Source organism: Giraffa tippelskirchi, chromosome 9 (assembly GCF_054371585.1).
Source record: "Giraffa tippelskirchi isolate mGirTip1 chromosome 9, T2T-mGirTip1v1.2.pri, whole genome shotgun sequence".
NCBI lineage: Eukaryota > Metazoa > Chordata > Mammalia > Artiodactyla > Giraffidae > Giraffa > Giraffa tippelskirchi.
In genome coordinates, this window is record NC_137283.1 from 86,978,215 (window position 1) to 86,990,609 (window position 12,395).

The 12,395-nt window shown below is 40.0% G+C and overlaps 1 protein-coding gene across 4 annotated transcripts in view; it reads right to left on the reverse strand.

Annotated features, from left to right (window-relative positions):
- The window catches only part of PHIP (PHIP subunit of CUL4-Ring ligase complex), a 143,925-nt gene extending 133,235 nt beyond the window's left edge, over positions 1-10,690 (reverse strand). For all 4 annotated transcript variants that reach the window (XM_081530386.1, XM_081530388.1, XM_081530387.1 and 1 more), the window contains exons 1-4: positions 10,518-10,690; positions 10,325-10,383; positions 10,162-10,191; positions 9,901-9,960 (exon numbers count right to left, since the gene is read on the reverse strand). In XM_081530386.1, the coding sequence (XP_081386512.1) occupies positions 9,901-9,960; positions 10,162-10,191; positions 10,325-10,383; positions 10,518-10,557 (189 nt within the window). In that variant the 5' untranslated portion in view covers positions 10,558-10,690. The remainder of the gene's footprint in view (positions 1-9,900; positions 9,961-10,161; positions 10,192-10,324; positions 10,384-10,517) is intronic.
- Between the last annotated feature and the right edge of the window lie 1,705 nt (positions 10,691-12,395).

Sequence of the window (12,395 nt, forward strand, 5' to 3'; positions counted from 1 at the left end):
TGGTACAAAAAGATAAAAACAACCCTCCCAAGGTCATACACATTTAATGGATGGTGGAGATGAGACAAACCAAGGCAGTTTAACTGCAGAGCCAGAACCATACTGCCCACCCCCTACACCCTACAAAGTACTTACTTCCTCAAATATACGTGCAAGCTATAAAGCAGACATCCTGAATAGTTTTCAACACACACATTAAACTGAACCAGAAAGAAATGCTTCAGAAGCTGACTTTCACTACTAAGCAAACTTGCACAAAGGCATAAATTCCTATAGATTAAGGGGAACACTTAAAAATCGAAGGATAGGAGAAGATAAATGATATAATGACAACCCTAAATACTCTCTACAAAAATGGTTAAAGGAAATCAAAGTGACCAACTCTACCTTTCTCAATATTTTTAAGATTAAAATTTTTAAATCTTAAAGTTAAATAACATATAAACAGATTAAACAATTAAAAGGTTACCATAAAATTTATGATCACTATTTTAAAAACTTTTAAGTGAACAGTTATCAGCACTGCTTCACTTTTTAAAATCTATGCTCCTCCCTTCGACAGACATTTCATCTCTTTCCCCATGAAAATGAACCTGCTATATGAATGTAAACCCTGATGCCACCCACTGAAATTCAGGAGACAAGACAGAGCTTTTTCAAATTTCTCATATCTCCACCCCGCCACCTCCAATCCCAATTAGAAAAATCAACCATCTTTGGTTAACTGTCCATAATTAATAGTTAAAACATGCATTAAATAAATGCATCCTTTCTGTAAACATGTTGCATTATCTAGAGCAGAGCTGAGCAAACATTTCCTGCGAAGGGTCAGACAGTAAATATTTTAGGCTTTGAAGGCTACTATCTCATATATATATATAAAAAAACAACTCTTTTAAAATTTAATAACTCCAGCTCAGGGGCCTTGCAAAAACAGGTCTTCTACACAACTGACCTGCAACAGCCCGAATTTACCCATTCCTAAAGAATGATCCCTGGCGTCCCGCCACAGAAGGGGAACAGAATTCTGTGACAAAGGCAAGTCTGCTCTTGCCTTGCCCATCTTGGCCCAAATCATAAACTTGGGTCACTCGTTTCTCAGACCGCACATACGTTTTCTAGGATTATCAATTACAACAAAACCTTCCGAAATTGTGACTTGTAGCAAGAAAGGAACAAGGAAGAAACTGAGCTCTTTGAGTGTGTTTATTTTCCTGTATTTTTGGCTAAGCCGATCTGCTTCTGCTTGATATGCTGCTTTATACATGACCACCTTTTCAGCCAAGAAAATTTTGCCATTATCAGTGCAAAGTATTGTCAACAGTGTTATTGGTGGGAAGAGAATACCTGGAAGCCACCAGCCATACTGTCATTAAAAATTTCTTTTCTCAGTTTGTAAAGAAAAGGTCAGCAGTTTTGAATTAAGAACTCTGAAGTCAAGAGCCTCAGTTTAAATTTGCTGAGGGGGAGGAAAACACCTACCGGGTGTCCTAACCCCTATAACTGGGACTGCAATAGCCGCCACTTGGGAGCTGGCCACGGTACCTGACACTTAAGTTGGCCGGTAAAACTCTCCGCATTACATACCTTCACGTTGAAAAAAATCCTTCTAGACCTAAACAGAGAAAAAAAACTTGAATCTTTTTAATGACCTTTTAAAAATGAGGTTAAGTCAATATATTCATTCCAACTACTTGATATACCTGTGAGACCTAGAAATGTCCGTCCTTCCTCAGGATGTAATTAAGAAGTCCTAATGAAAATAAGATCCACCTAATCTTTGGCACCAATACGATCTGATTTGACCAGGCTCTTCACTTTACCCCAATGTATTGAACACCTGATTGGTTCTAAAACAGTTTTTCAGATTTTCTCGCATATTTTTTTCTCACAATTTTTTCAGACTTGAAAGGCTAGTTGCTTATGCTTTCTACTATAGTTCTGAGTTATAAAAAGGTCAGCTTAACATAATACAGTTCTTATTTTTAGTCCTATTGTAGCATATAAACAAAATCAGAAATTAAAAAAACTCTATTCACTGTTTACTGAGGCCTGTTACTAAAACCCAGTCCTTAAAAATCTCAAAACTTCTAAACTTTTAATTTATAAATGTTACACCATTATTACAAAGCACAGGTTAAACTATATTTATACCCTTTAACACAAGTTTACATTTTCTGAGCTTTTCAAAACTCTAACAGCTTTTCCACATAGGAAAATAATTTCTTTTTAGCTGCTAAGTTGTGTTGGAATCTTTTGCGACCTCATGGACTGTATGTAGCCCACCAGGCTCCTCTGTCCATGGGATTTCGCAGGCAAAAATACTGGAATGGACTGCCATTTCCTTCTTCAGGGTATATTCCCCACCAGGAATCAAACCTGCATTTCCTGCATTGGCAGGCAGGTTCTTTACCACTAAGCCACCAGGGAAGCCCAAGAAAAAAAATATAGAATACTTATATTCTCAACATTTATTTATCTTCAAAAGCAAATAAGTTTAAGTGTTGTCTTCATTTCACAGAATGAATAGGAGAAACAGTAGAAAGTGGGAGAAACCGTATTCAAACCCAGGTCTCCTGATTTCAAGTTTAGTGTTATTTCTATTACGTTATAGTTTCCTTTTCAAAACTTGAGTTTCTCCCTCACCGCCAAACAGGCTTTATGATTACAAACTTAATAGAACCTATATAACCACTTTTCAAGTTAAATGCTATAAGCTGGGTAACTAGTCTCAGAAGGACTCTCACAAGCTTATGATTTACTTGTACTTAGAGTATAGTAAAATTAATACATAATCTTACATGTCAAAATTAATCATGGGGGTCTATTTACTCTTAAATAACTATGAATAAATATGTTTGAAAGTCTGTGTCTTACATTCACAGTTTAATCAATCACCTAAGAATTCATTTAGATAATTCAGTTAGTATTATCAATACATACTGGTCATTTAAATAAAATGCAATACTGCTTCTCAAAATTTTATTCATTATTATACAATCTGACTGTATTTGTTTAAAAAAAAAAAAAACTCTACCCAGATTTAAGGTTTCCACAAACCATAAAGGATGCACTATAAAAATAATTTAAAACACAACAAAATGACAAAGTTTAACTTTTTAAAATAACATTCTGAAGTTTTGTTTTTAAATCAAGTCATTTGCTAAGCAAATCTGTGCAATAAGAAATCTTCTTTAAAACATCAGTTACTTAGTGAAGCATAATTTAAAACTCAAATCTATGCTTCTGCTAAAAAAGTTAGTGTCCACTACCTTAAAGATTGAGAATCCTTAAACCGCGTATTCTTAAAGTACCCATTTACATGGGTACTTCAGAGAAAAATCAGTTTCATTTTTAGTAATGTTTCAGTTTTAAACACTACACTCAAAATAACTAACATCACACATATAACGGCAGTGTAAAGCTGTTTCAGAAAACCCATATTTCTCCAAGTTGCCTACAACTAAGGACTTCCACAACCCAAAACTAAACCAGAATCCAGTGACTCAAGTAAAGGTGAGTATTTGGGGGATTTATATTATAACCTCTGCCAAGACAGATCATGTGTCTGTTCTTTATCCGGATGGAGACCAAATGGGTCATGCTACCGTGACCATGGCCATCTGGAGGCCAGAACACACGGATTCTTGATGTGCTTCCTTTGCAGCAGGCTGCCTTCACCCATGTTGCAATGAACAACTTACACCTTACACTATAAATCTTACTCTATTTAAATTAGTTTTAACTAAGGCAGAAGCTTCATCAGAAACCATGTTGCGATCCCAACTTTCTTAATACCAAAAACTTCTCATCCGGCCATCCTTATCTATGATCCCTGAGCTCAAATAAAGCTGCTTCTGTGTGTGTATTTATGTGTGTGTAAGACAACTCACTAAAGGTCGACCAGCTTCACATCTGATGACTGCATTCTCTGTAGTGACCAAAGGTTCTCAGAATTTTCTATTTCACCGCTCAATGTCACACAATTTTTTATTTTTAATACCCTGAATTCTCAAATGCCCTAATGAAAAAAAATTATCATTTTCCCTAACCTGTTAGAAAATACTTAGCCCTCTATATTCAATATGCTTAATAAGATATTAATTCCAAAATAATTTATTTTCACGAATCACTCATACGTCACCAACACAGCTTCTCACAAACAAAACAGAAACTTTACACATAAAACTTCCTGACTTTTCAATTTGGTTCCTATTATATAACAGCCTTTATCACTTTTAGATATAATTACAAAAGCAACTTAAATATCCTTTTTCTCTAATATATTCATTTTTAATGTTTGACTTTCCTAAAGTGAATTAGAAGTACGTTAAAAATAGGAAATTATTCTAAACGTTTATGCTTAGCCCTCTTTACTAATGGCCACTTTGCTTAGTATTAGGGATATTTTTCTATGAATTCTAAAATTTGTATGTGAAAACTACTAGTCACAATGAAATTCACCTACCTGGTATCACTTATCCAAAATAAACTGTGCAGAATACAATTTTATTTGCTACTAATTCTGTAGTGACACGATAGATAACCACAAAATTTAGGAAAGAGAAGAAAGACTGCAGAAGGTGAGAAAAGTTTCTAGATAAAAGAAACAGAAATTTGTGGTCTGACAAAGAAATTCTGTATGGACTAAAAAACTGACATTCATAGATTTATTTAACCTAATACTCAAGAATAAATTCAACAAACTCTTTTTAAAACTCGGCTTAAAACAGAATCTTTAAGCCGGACTACAAAACATCTCCTCCTGAAAATTTCCAAAACACTAAAACTATTGTGATGATTTTAAATTATGAAAATCTCTGTACAGAAGGAACCAGATGCAACAGCCAAGCTCCTTTCACATATTTCTAAGTGCCATCTGACCATTACCAAAAGAAAGAGCTTCATGCATCCTCTAATCAATTCTGCATATTTCAACCACCCAAATATTTCTTAATGTTGACTGTTCCACAAATACAGTTCACAGTTAAGACTTACTGTATAGACCAACAAAATTTTTCTAGAAATCTATCCACAAATGCTTTAAAACTGATTTTTTACATTTACTATACTTTCATCTTAGGTTTAATTACTTCATCCTTGAATCTACAAAGTAACTATGCTAATAGTGTCTTTTAAAGATCTAAGCGGCCAATCTTACATGGTAAATACTATATTCAGAAAGTTATGAATATCGTTTCTGAAATAATGTTTTTTCTTAAATGTTATACATTATAAAACTATAGTTGTAACAACCTCTACTACTAAAGTTCTGATCATAGCAAACACAAACCCTTACATAATACTTGATTTGTACCAGTCAGTTATCACTCACGTAATAATCTTACCAAGTAGGAGCTATTATTAACCCCTTGTACAGACTAGGAAACAGACTCCAGCAGTGTTTTTCTGCCTCACAGCAATCATAAAACACCACTATGCAGTTGGGAAAGGGATAACCCAACTCCTCCTTTATATTCATGCCACTTTACAATTATTCAAGAGTGCTAAGAATTTAACAAGTACTTATTTTAAAATTTTTGTAAATGCCTCCAGCTCTTTAAAATAATGGCATAAATATCAATCGAATAACTGCATGTATAAGAAAAGATGAAGATTTACTTCAGTCCTTCAAGGAAATATACTATTCCCTTTACATCTAACATTATTTCTTCATTATAATGATTGAGATATTAAAACCATGTTACAAACACTATCAAGCAAAACTTACCATTTCACTGATACGCTATTAAAAACAGAAAAATAAGTCTATAAGACATTTACTTCATTATATGCCACCACCCTCCAAAATTGAAACTGGTTAAATTTTGACACTACTATGTAACATGTTAAAATGATTTTGAATTAGGGATTCCCATTCCAGATAATATGAATCCCTAATTCAAAATAATTTTTAACATGTTATCTATTTTTTTAACTTAAAACTGGTCTCCTAGGTTTTATACCTACACTTTCACATTAACCAGCATATTCTAAGTAAGTACTTAAATAAATCCTATTCAAGACTTCTATTGATCTCTGAATTTAAAACCACCAATGATTTATGAAACTAGTACTCAAACCATGGTGAAAACATACTAATTATAAAAGAAAGTAGTCTACAAAGTGGTCATGTCTCAAAAATCTTCATCTTTTCAAGGAAAAATGATACAACAACCTAAGAATGGCGCTACAAAAAGTGTTTATACGATTTCCTAATACAAATGATTTGTCTAGGTCTACTTTTCTGTGTTTTAGACAATAACTCCAAAATTTAAAAGTTGAGCTCTCAGAAACAATGCATTGCTACTTCTAGTTAAAAATCAGATTTCAATCCATTTATTTTATAAGAATGAGATAACAGGGGCCCAGAGAAATTTCTGACTTGCCAGAGGTTAACTTGAAGGCTAACTGTTGGCAGGGCTAAGATCACAATACACAATCTCCCTATTTCCAGTGCTTTCCCTTGAACACAAAGATTTAGATTTCTAATAGAGTAGAATCATTTTTTAAAAGCAAATACCACTACAAAAAAAATTATAATAATTATATCTAACAGATTAGCAAAACAAGAACAGTTTGGAAAATACCTTGCAAGCAAGAAATGTAATCAGAGTCCCAAACCTGGCAAGAACACTTAAAAATTCTGCCTTAAGATCTCATAAGTAGGCAACTTAAATATGTCATCACTACTTAAGGTGACAACTGGAGAGCAAAATTTAATAAACCAATTTCACTGTCCAAACTGAAAAATAAATAAATGACAAAGATGTCTCTTAGCCCCAAAATTAGTTGTTTTCTTATTCTGTAAAGTGTGCCTCCTGCGTGACTCCATTTAAAAAATAAAAATTCCAATGAAAGTTGAAAAAAAAATGCCCGTTGGATTTAAAAGCAACTTCATCCTTTAAAAAAAAAAAAAGAAAACCTGATTAAATATATACCACTGGGCTAAAAATAAAAATGCTTTAACTTCCTATCAAATTCCATCCACTGTTAAAAATGTTTTGTCTTGAGTAGAGGACAATAATCACAATCTTCTTTTACAATACCTTTGTCAATGACACTTGAAATAAAAGTATTAAATTAATTTTTCTTTTTTTATCCTGCAAACTTTTAAACTGCTCTTAAACTCCACTTTCTGCTTGGTCAAAACTCAACTACTGTGAATTTTATCTGTAACCCGACTTCAGATCCTGATCTATGTCTTTTAAGCTCCCAAGTACAAATATTATACCTCATCCTAAATAGCTGTAATTTGAGGTTCTCCAGAAATTTCAAATTGACAAATTCTTACATTTAAAATATTACCCAATTTATCAGTTAACACAAGCAACGAATTCCCAAGTAGAGGCAAATGCTACTGAAACCACAAACAATAGTTGTTATTTTGGCTTCAAACACCAGAACAATCTTCAAACCAATGTTAAATAAATTCAATTCCATAGGAAATAAAACTCCCAGTCTTAAAAATAAATTAAGACAATAGAGAATGCTGTACAAGAGACTGCATGTGCTCACCTAGCTCACCACGGAATTTCAAAATCCTACTGTTAAACAAAAACGTGCTCAAATACCTCGGGTTCCAAAATGTTTTTAGAGCTAACTAAATCTCAATCAAAAGTCAAACAAACTTAAACCAAATACCACACACCTAGATACACTGTTTGACGGGTATGAAAGCACCTCAAATGGTGCCTCGAATCCAGTTATACAGACTGAACAAACGAAACGAGAAAATGTGCCAGAGGAACTCTGAAGTCTAATGGGAATCCTTAACTATCTCATGAGCATGCCAACATGACTGCTCTGGTAAAAACATTTGGAAACACTAATCAAGAAACACCACTTCCATCCAAAATGGGTGGATTTTGATAAGATAAAAGACAGAACTTATAGTATCCTAAATCTGATGAAGAGACGAGGAATATAAACTCATTTTATTAATATTTGAGAGATAAGAAATTCGCTCAAAAAAAGTTGAAAAATATTGGTAACCTTGTTTTTATTGGAAAATCAAATGATATCCCTACAAGGATTAGACAGTTTCACAATCTGGCCAGATACCATTGGCGGTTTCATTTAAAAAATATAAACATAACATTAACCAATAATCTGAACATTAAAAAAAAAAACAGCCACCTTCAGTGACTTGGGGTTTGTGGGGTTTTATGAAATGAGCCTGGTTAAAACAGGCCAAGATGAGTTCTGTCGCTCCAATTCTTAAAAATGGAGTATTACAATCTTAGTAATTCTTTAAGTAATAAGAAAAACATGGACACCCACGTAAGATTTTGTCAAGTATTTACAAACCTAAAAATTAAATATTGCTGTTACTGAACCTTTAAGTTTGCTTCAAATTCCTTTCATTTTAGCCTAGTATTGAGTAAGACTAGCCGAAATCACTACCTACTTGAAAACTGCTGTATGGAAATGAATGCGCTCTGAAGTCTTCATTAAATTAACTAAACCTGAGTACGTCTATTTCAATACCTGGGAACACTTACCAACAACCTACATTACATCCTAACACATTTACAAAGAAAGTTAGACGTTCGTCCATATACAAATGAAAGAAGAGCCATCAAAAATCTTGTCATGCCTTCAATCTCGCGGAAGACATTTAAAGCGAGTTGCAACTTCCTGATCTTTCAGAAGCACTCTTGAGGCAACCTTGTAACTGTCTCAGAACATCAGCTGCAAACATCTCAGAAAAACCAAGGCACTGTAGAGATTTCAAAGGCTTGCTCTTTGCTCTGCCCCCGTGACTGCCTGAACTGCCTATCACACAGAGGCAGACCACCTCCATGAGTTCAAGAGGAGAAATTAGCACGGAATACAAAACTCGCCAATACAAATATCCCACTGGGCCCTTCCCAATACTTAAAAGTGATAGGTCCACTTTCAATTTTTTTAGAAATGACTAAAACACGCACTTCGAAAACCCACAAAATTAAGACAAAGTTATTTTTAAACCTAAAAAACAAAAGACGTCCCGCTAGAAACTGAAAAAGTTTTACTTGCCCATCTCCACTCCACAGTAAGTATACGGATAAAATTAAAAAAAAAAAAAAATCCGAACTCTTCAGTGGCTTCCAACACTAGCTTTTAATTGAACGAGGGGCCTAACGCAGGAATTAGCAAAAAGAGAAAAAAAAAAAAAAAGCCGGGTTCAACGCCTTACTTTAGGGTTTACAGGCTTTCCTTCCGTGGGAAAAAAAAAAAAAAGCTTGGGCAGATAGATGCAAGAGGTGCCGATGGCCCACGATCATCGCACATCCGAACCCTTCCGATCAAAAAAAAACCTAATTCTGAAGGTAAGAGATTACCCCCCTCCAAAAATTGAGAGATTAAAAAAAAAAAAAAAAAGCACACACGTCTTGCAGCGGTTCCGCCCGGGCTGAATAGCCCGCTTGTGAAATGCTAATGCCACTTCGGAGCAGTTAGTCAGTCACCAGCTATTGTGTGCGGCAGGAGAAAGCCGTGCCGAGCGCGCGTGCAGAGCGAGCGCGCCCGCCTCCCTCGCGCCGCTCCCGCTCCCGCCGCCGCCGCCTCGCGCGCGCCCCCGCGGCCGCACGGACGCGCGCGCCGGCCCCTCCTCCTCCGGCCTTGCACTGCACAACACTCATGACGTATCTTTATTTCTAGCACGTTAACAAAATATCGCAAATAAATCGTCGGCAGCCCCTGCGGCCCCGGGGTGCGGGTCCCCCCCCCCGCACCACTAGCCCCCTGCAAGCCCCCCGCGCCGCCCCTCCCCAACCCTCCCCGGGGGCCTAGGGAGCTTTCGGGTTCTGGGGCCAAGTTTTTGTCTCGGTTAAAAAAAAAAAAAAAATTGCGGGAAATTCAATTTTTATTCGACTCGGGGAAAAGTTTCTTTGCTCCGCGACGTGAATGTCTCACCAGATTCTGGTAGGTCCTGGGATGCTCCTTGCCGGTCCAGTCGGTGCGCCGGGGCAGCAGCTGCGGGGTGCGGGGGGGAAAGGACGCCCCGTGAGCCCGGCCCCCCGCGCCCCCGCCCGCCCCGCGCCCCTCCCCCGCCCGCCCCGCGCCCCCGCCGGGGACCCCCCCACCCCCGAGCCCCGCGCGCCCCGGGCGCCCCGGCGGCGGCGGCGGCGGCCCAAGGGCGGTCGCGCGGCGCCGGGCCGCCGCCGCCGCCCTTACCTCCTTCTCGGCCACCTCGCGGATCAGCACCTGCAACGACAAAGCGGGGAGAGCTGAGCGCCCCGGGCCGCGGCCCCGCCGCTCCCGCCGCCGCCGCCGCCGCCCTCCCCCACGCCGCGAGCGCCGAGCGCCGGCCCGGCCCGCGCCGCGCGCCGCCGTCTACCTGAGCCGCCTGCTGACAGGGTCCATCTTCCAGGAACCGGGCGATGAGGAAGTAGAGCTCTGCGCGGGAGAGAGAGGGACACGGGGGGGAGACACACACAGGCTGAGCGGCCGGGCGGCGGCGGCGGGGGGCGGGGGGCCGCGGGCGGGATCGCCCCCCGCCGCCGGCGGCCCCGGCGAGCCCCCCGACTTACCCGATCGCAGCTCCGAGAGGCCTTTCCTCTCACGAGACATGTTTATGGGTCACTTCGGGGCCGCCGGCGGGACGCCCCGCCGCCGAGGGGAAGCGGGGACGGGGCCGCCGCCTGCCCTATAGCTGTCAGTGTGTGTTCACGAGCCCGAGCCTCGGCTCCACCATTCAAGCGACGGCGGCGGAGGCGGAGGAGGAGGAGGAGGAAACAACAACTCTCAGGCAAGCGGCTCCAGCCGCCCGCCTCCTCCGCCGCGGATCCCTCCGCCGCAGAAAGGAGTCCGCAGCCCTTGGCGGCCCCGGGCCCAGCCGACCCGCGGCCCGCGCCCCCACCACTCCCCGGCACTGAGAGAGAAAAAAAAGGAGTGCCTCCGACCCCCCGCCCCCGGCCCGCCCGCGGCCCCGGCGCCCCCCGCAGCCCGGCGCGGCGAGACCCCCAGCCCGCGGCTCCCCGGGCCGAAGGTGCGATTTATTTATTTATTTCCAGTCGAAGATGTCGGAGCCGGAGCCGCCGGTTGGTTGGAAGGCGCTTTCTCTGTGGAGGCCGACCGCGGAGGGAGGGAGGGAGCGAGGGAGCGAGCGAGGGGGGCCGGGCACGGCTCCGCGGAGGAATCTGACGCACACGGAGCCGCAGCACAGGCTCTATTCAGCGGCCGCTGGCTGGGGCTGAGATGGAAGTTAGTTTCTCTGTAGCAGAAATAGGAAACAAATGAAGCAAAACTGCCCAAAGAGGGGAAATGCCCCGAGGACGGGTCTCGCTCTCACGCGCGCGCACAGACACTACCGCAGAGAGCACTCTCACGCTGGGCAAACTCGGGACCGCGTTACCCTGCCCGAGTTGAATGATAGTGTTTGGTTTCTGTCTCTTGGCCATGTGCATATGTATAAATGCTGCGGATGGGCATCCGTGTAAGTCTTGTCCTGCGTTATTTCTGCAGCCTATGCAAAGTGTTGTGTAATTTATTGGAGTGCTGTATATTGCCATAGAGGTTTCAGGCGCTTTTTGTTAGAAGCGCTTGCGTTTGCGAGCCCGTTATTTGCTGTAGCCACCTCTGCATATCTTTTATTACTGCCATTGCCTTAAGCGTACATTTAAAAAAAATTTTTTTTTTATTGTTATCTGGGCACAGCGAACTCCTGATCTGTACTTCAGAGACTCTTTTTCTTCTTACAAAAAGGCTAGTAATGGCTAATTAGGGATTTGGGATTAAAGAACCTTAAAGCTTTTTTAAGTGTTTACAAGAAGGAGTAATGTAAGCCTGAGAGAAAGGGAAGAACGCTAATATTTATCTCTAACTGATCTGGAGGTAATGTAGTGACAGATCAATAACCTAACCGAAGGATAATGAAAGAGTATAGAACACTTTAGTCGAGGTGATTGGTGATTAAATAATTTAAATTATCTGTGTATCTTGCAGTTGACTTCGTCACGCTAATTAATGGCTTCTAATTTGAGGTGTAAACCATTCCTGTTTACAGTTTCAAGGGGAAGACTTCTTGAAAACTGATGAAAAGAGAAAGAAAATTAATCTTTCGTAAATTAGTAGTAATTACCGGGTTTATATGCTAAATCATACGTCTGTCCTTTGCTGATGAGGATAAGGGCCTTGTTTTTTAAAAAACGAATATGGGTGAAATTAATGGAAACAATGGAAAAAGCCATTTGTTAGGCAACAAGGACACCAAGTGATATTTATCTCCAGATGATTTAAGCACTTTTCAAAAAGACTTGAGAGTTGATTTTTGTTTTTAAGGATTGCATTTTAAAGGGAAATAGGATAGTGGTTCTTTTGTTAACATTTAACAAAAGAGGCTCCCTAAAAAAATTTAGATAATAAACTGCATTTTATGGACCCGGTCTAAAAAGGTTATTTGTGGGGAA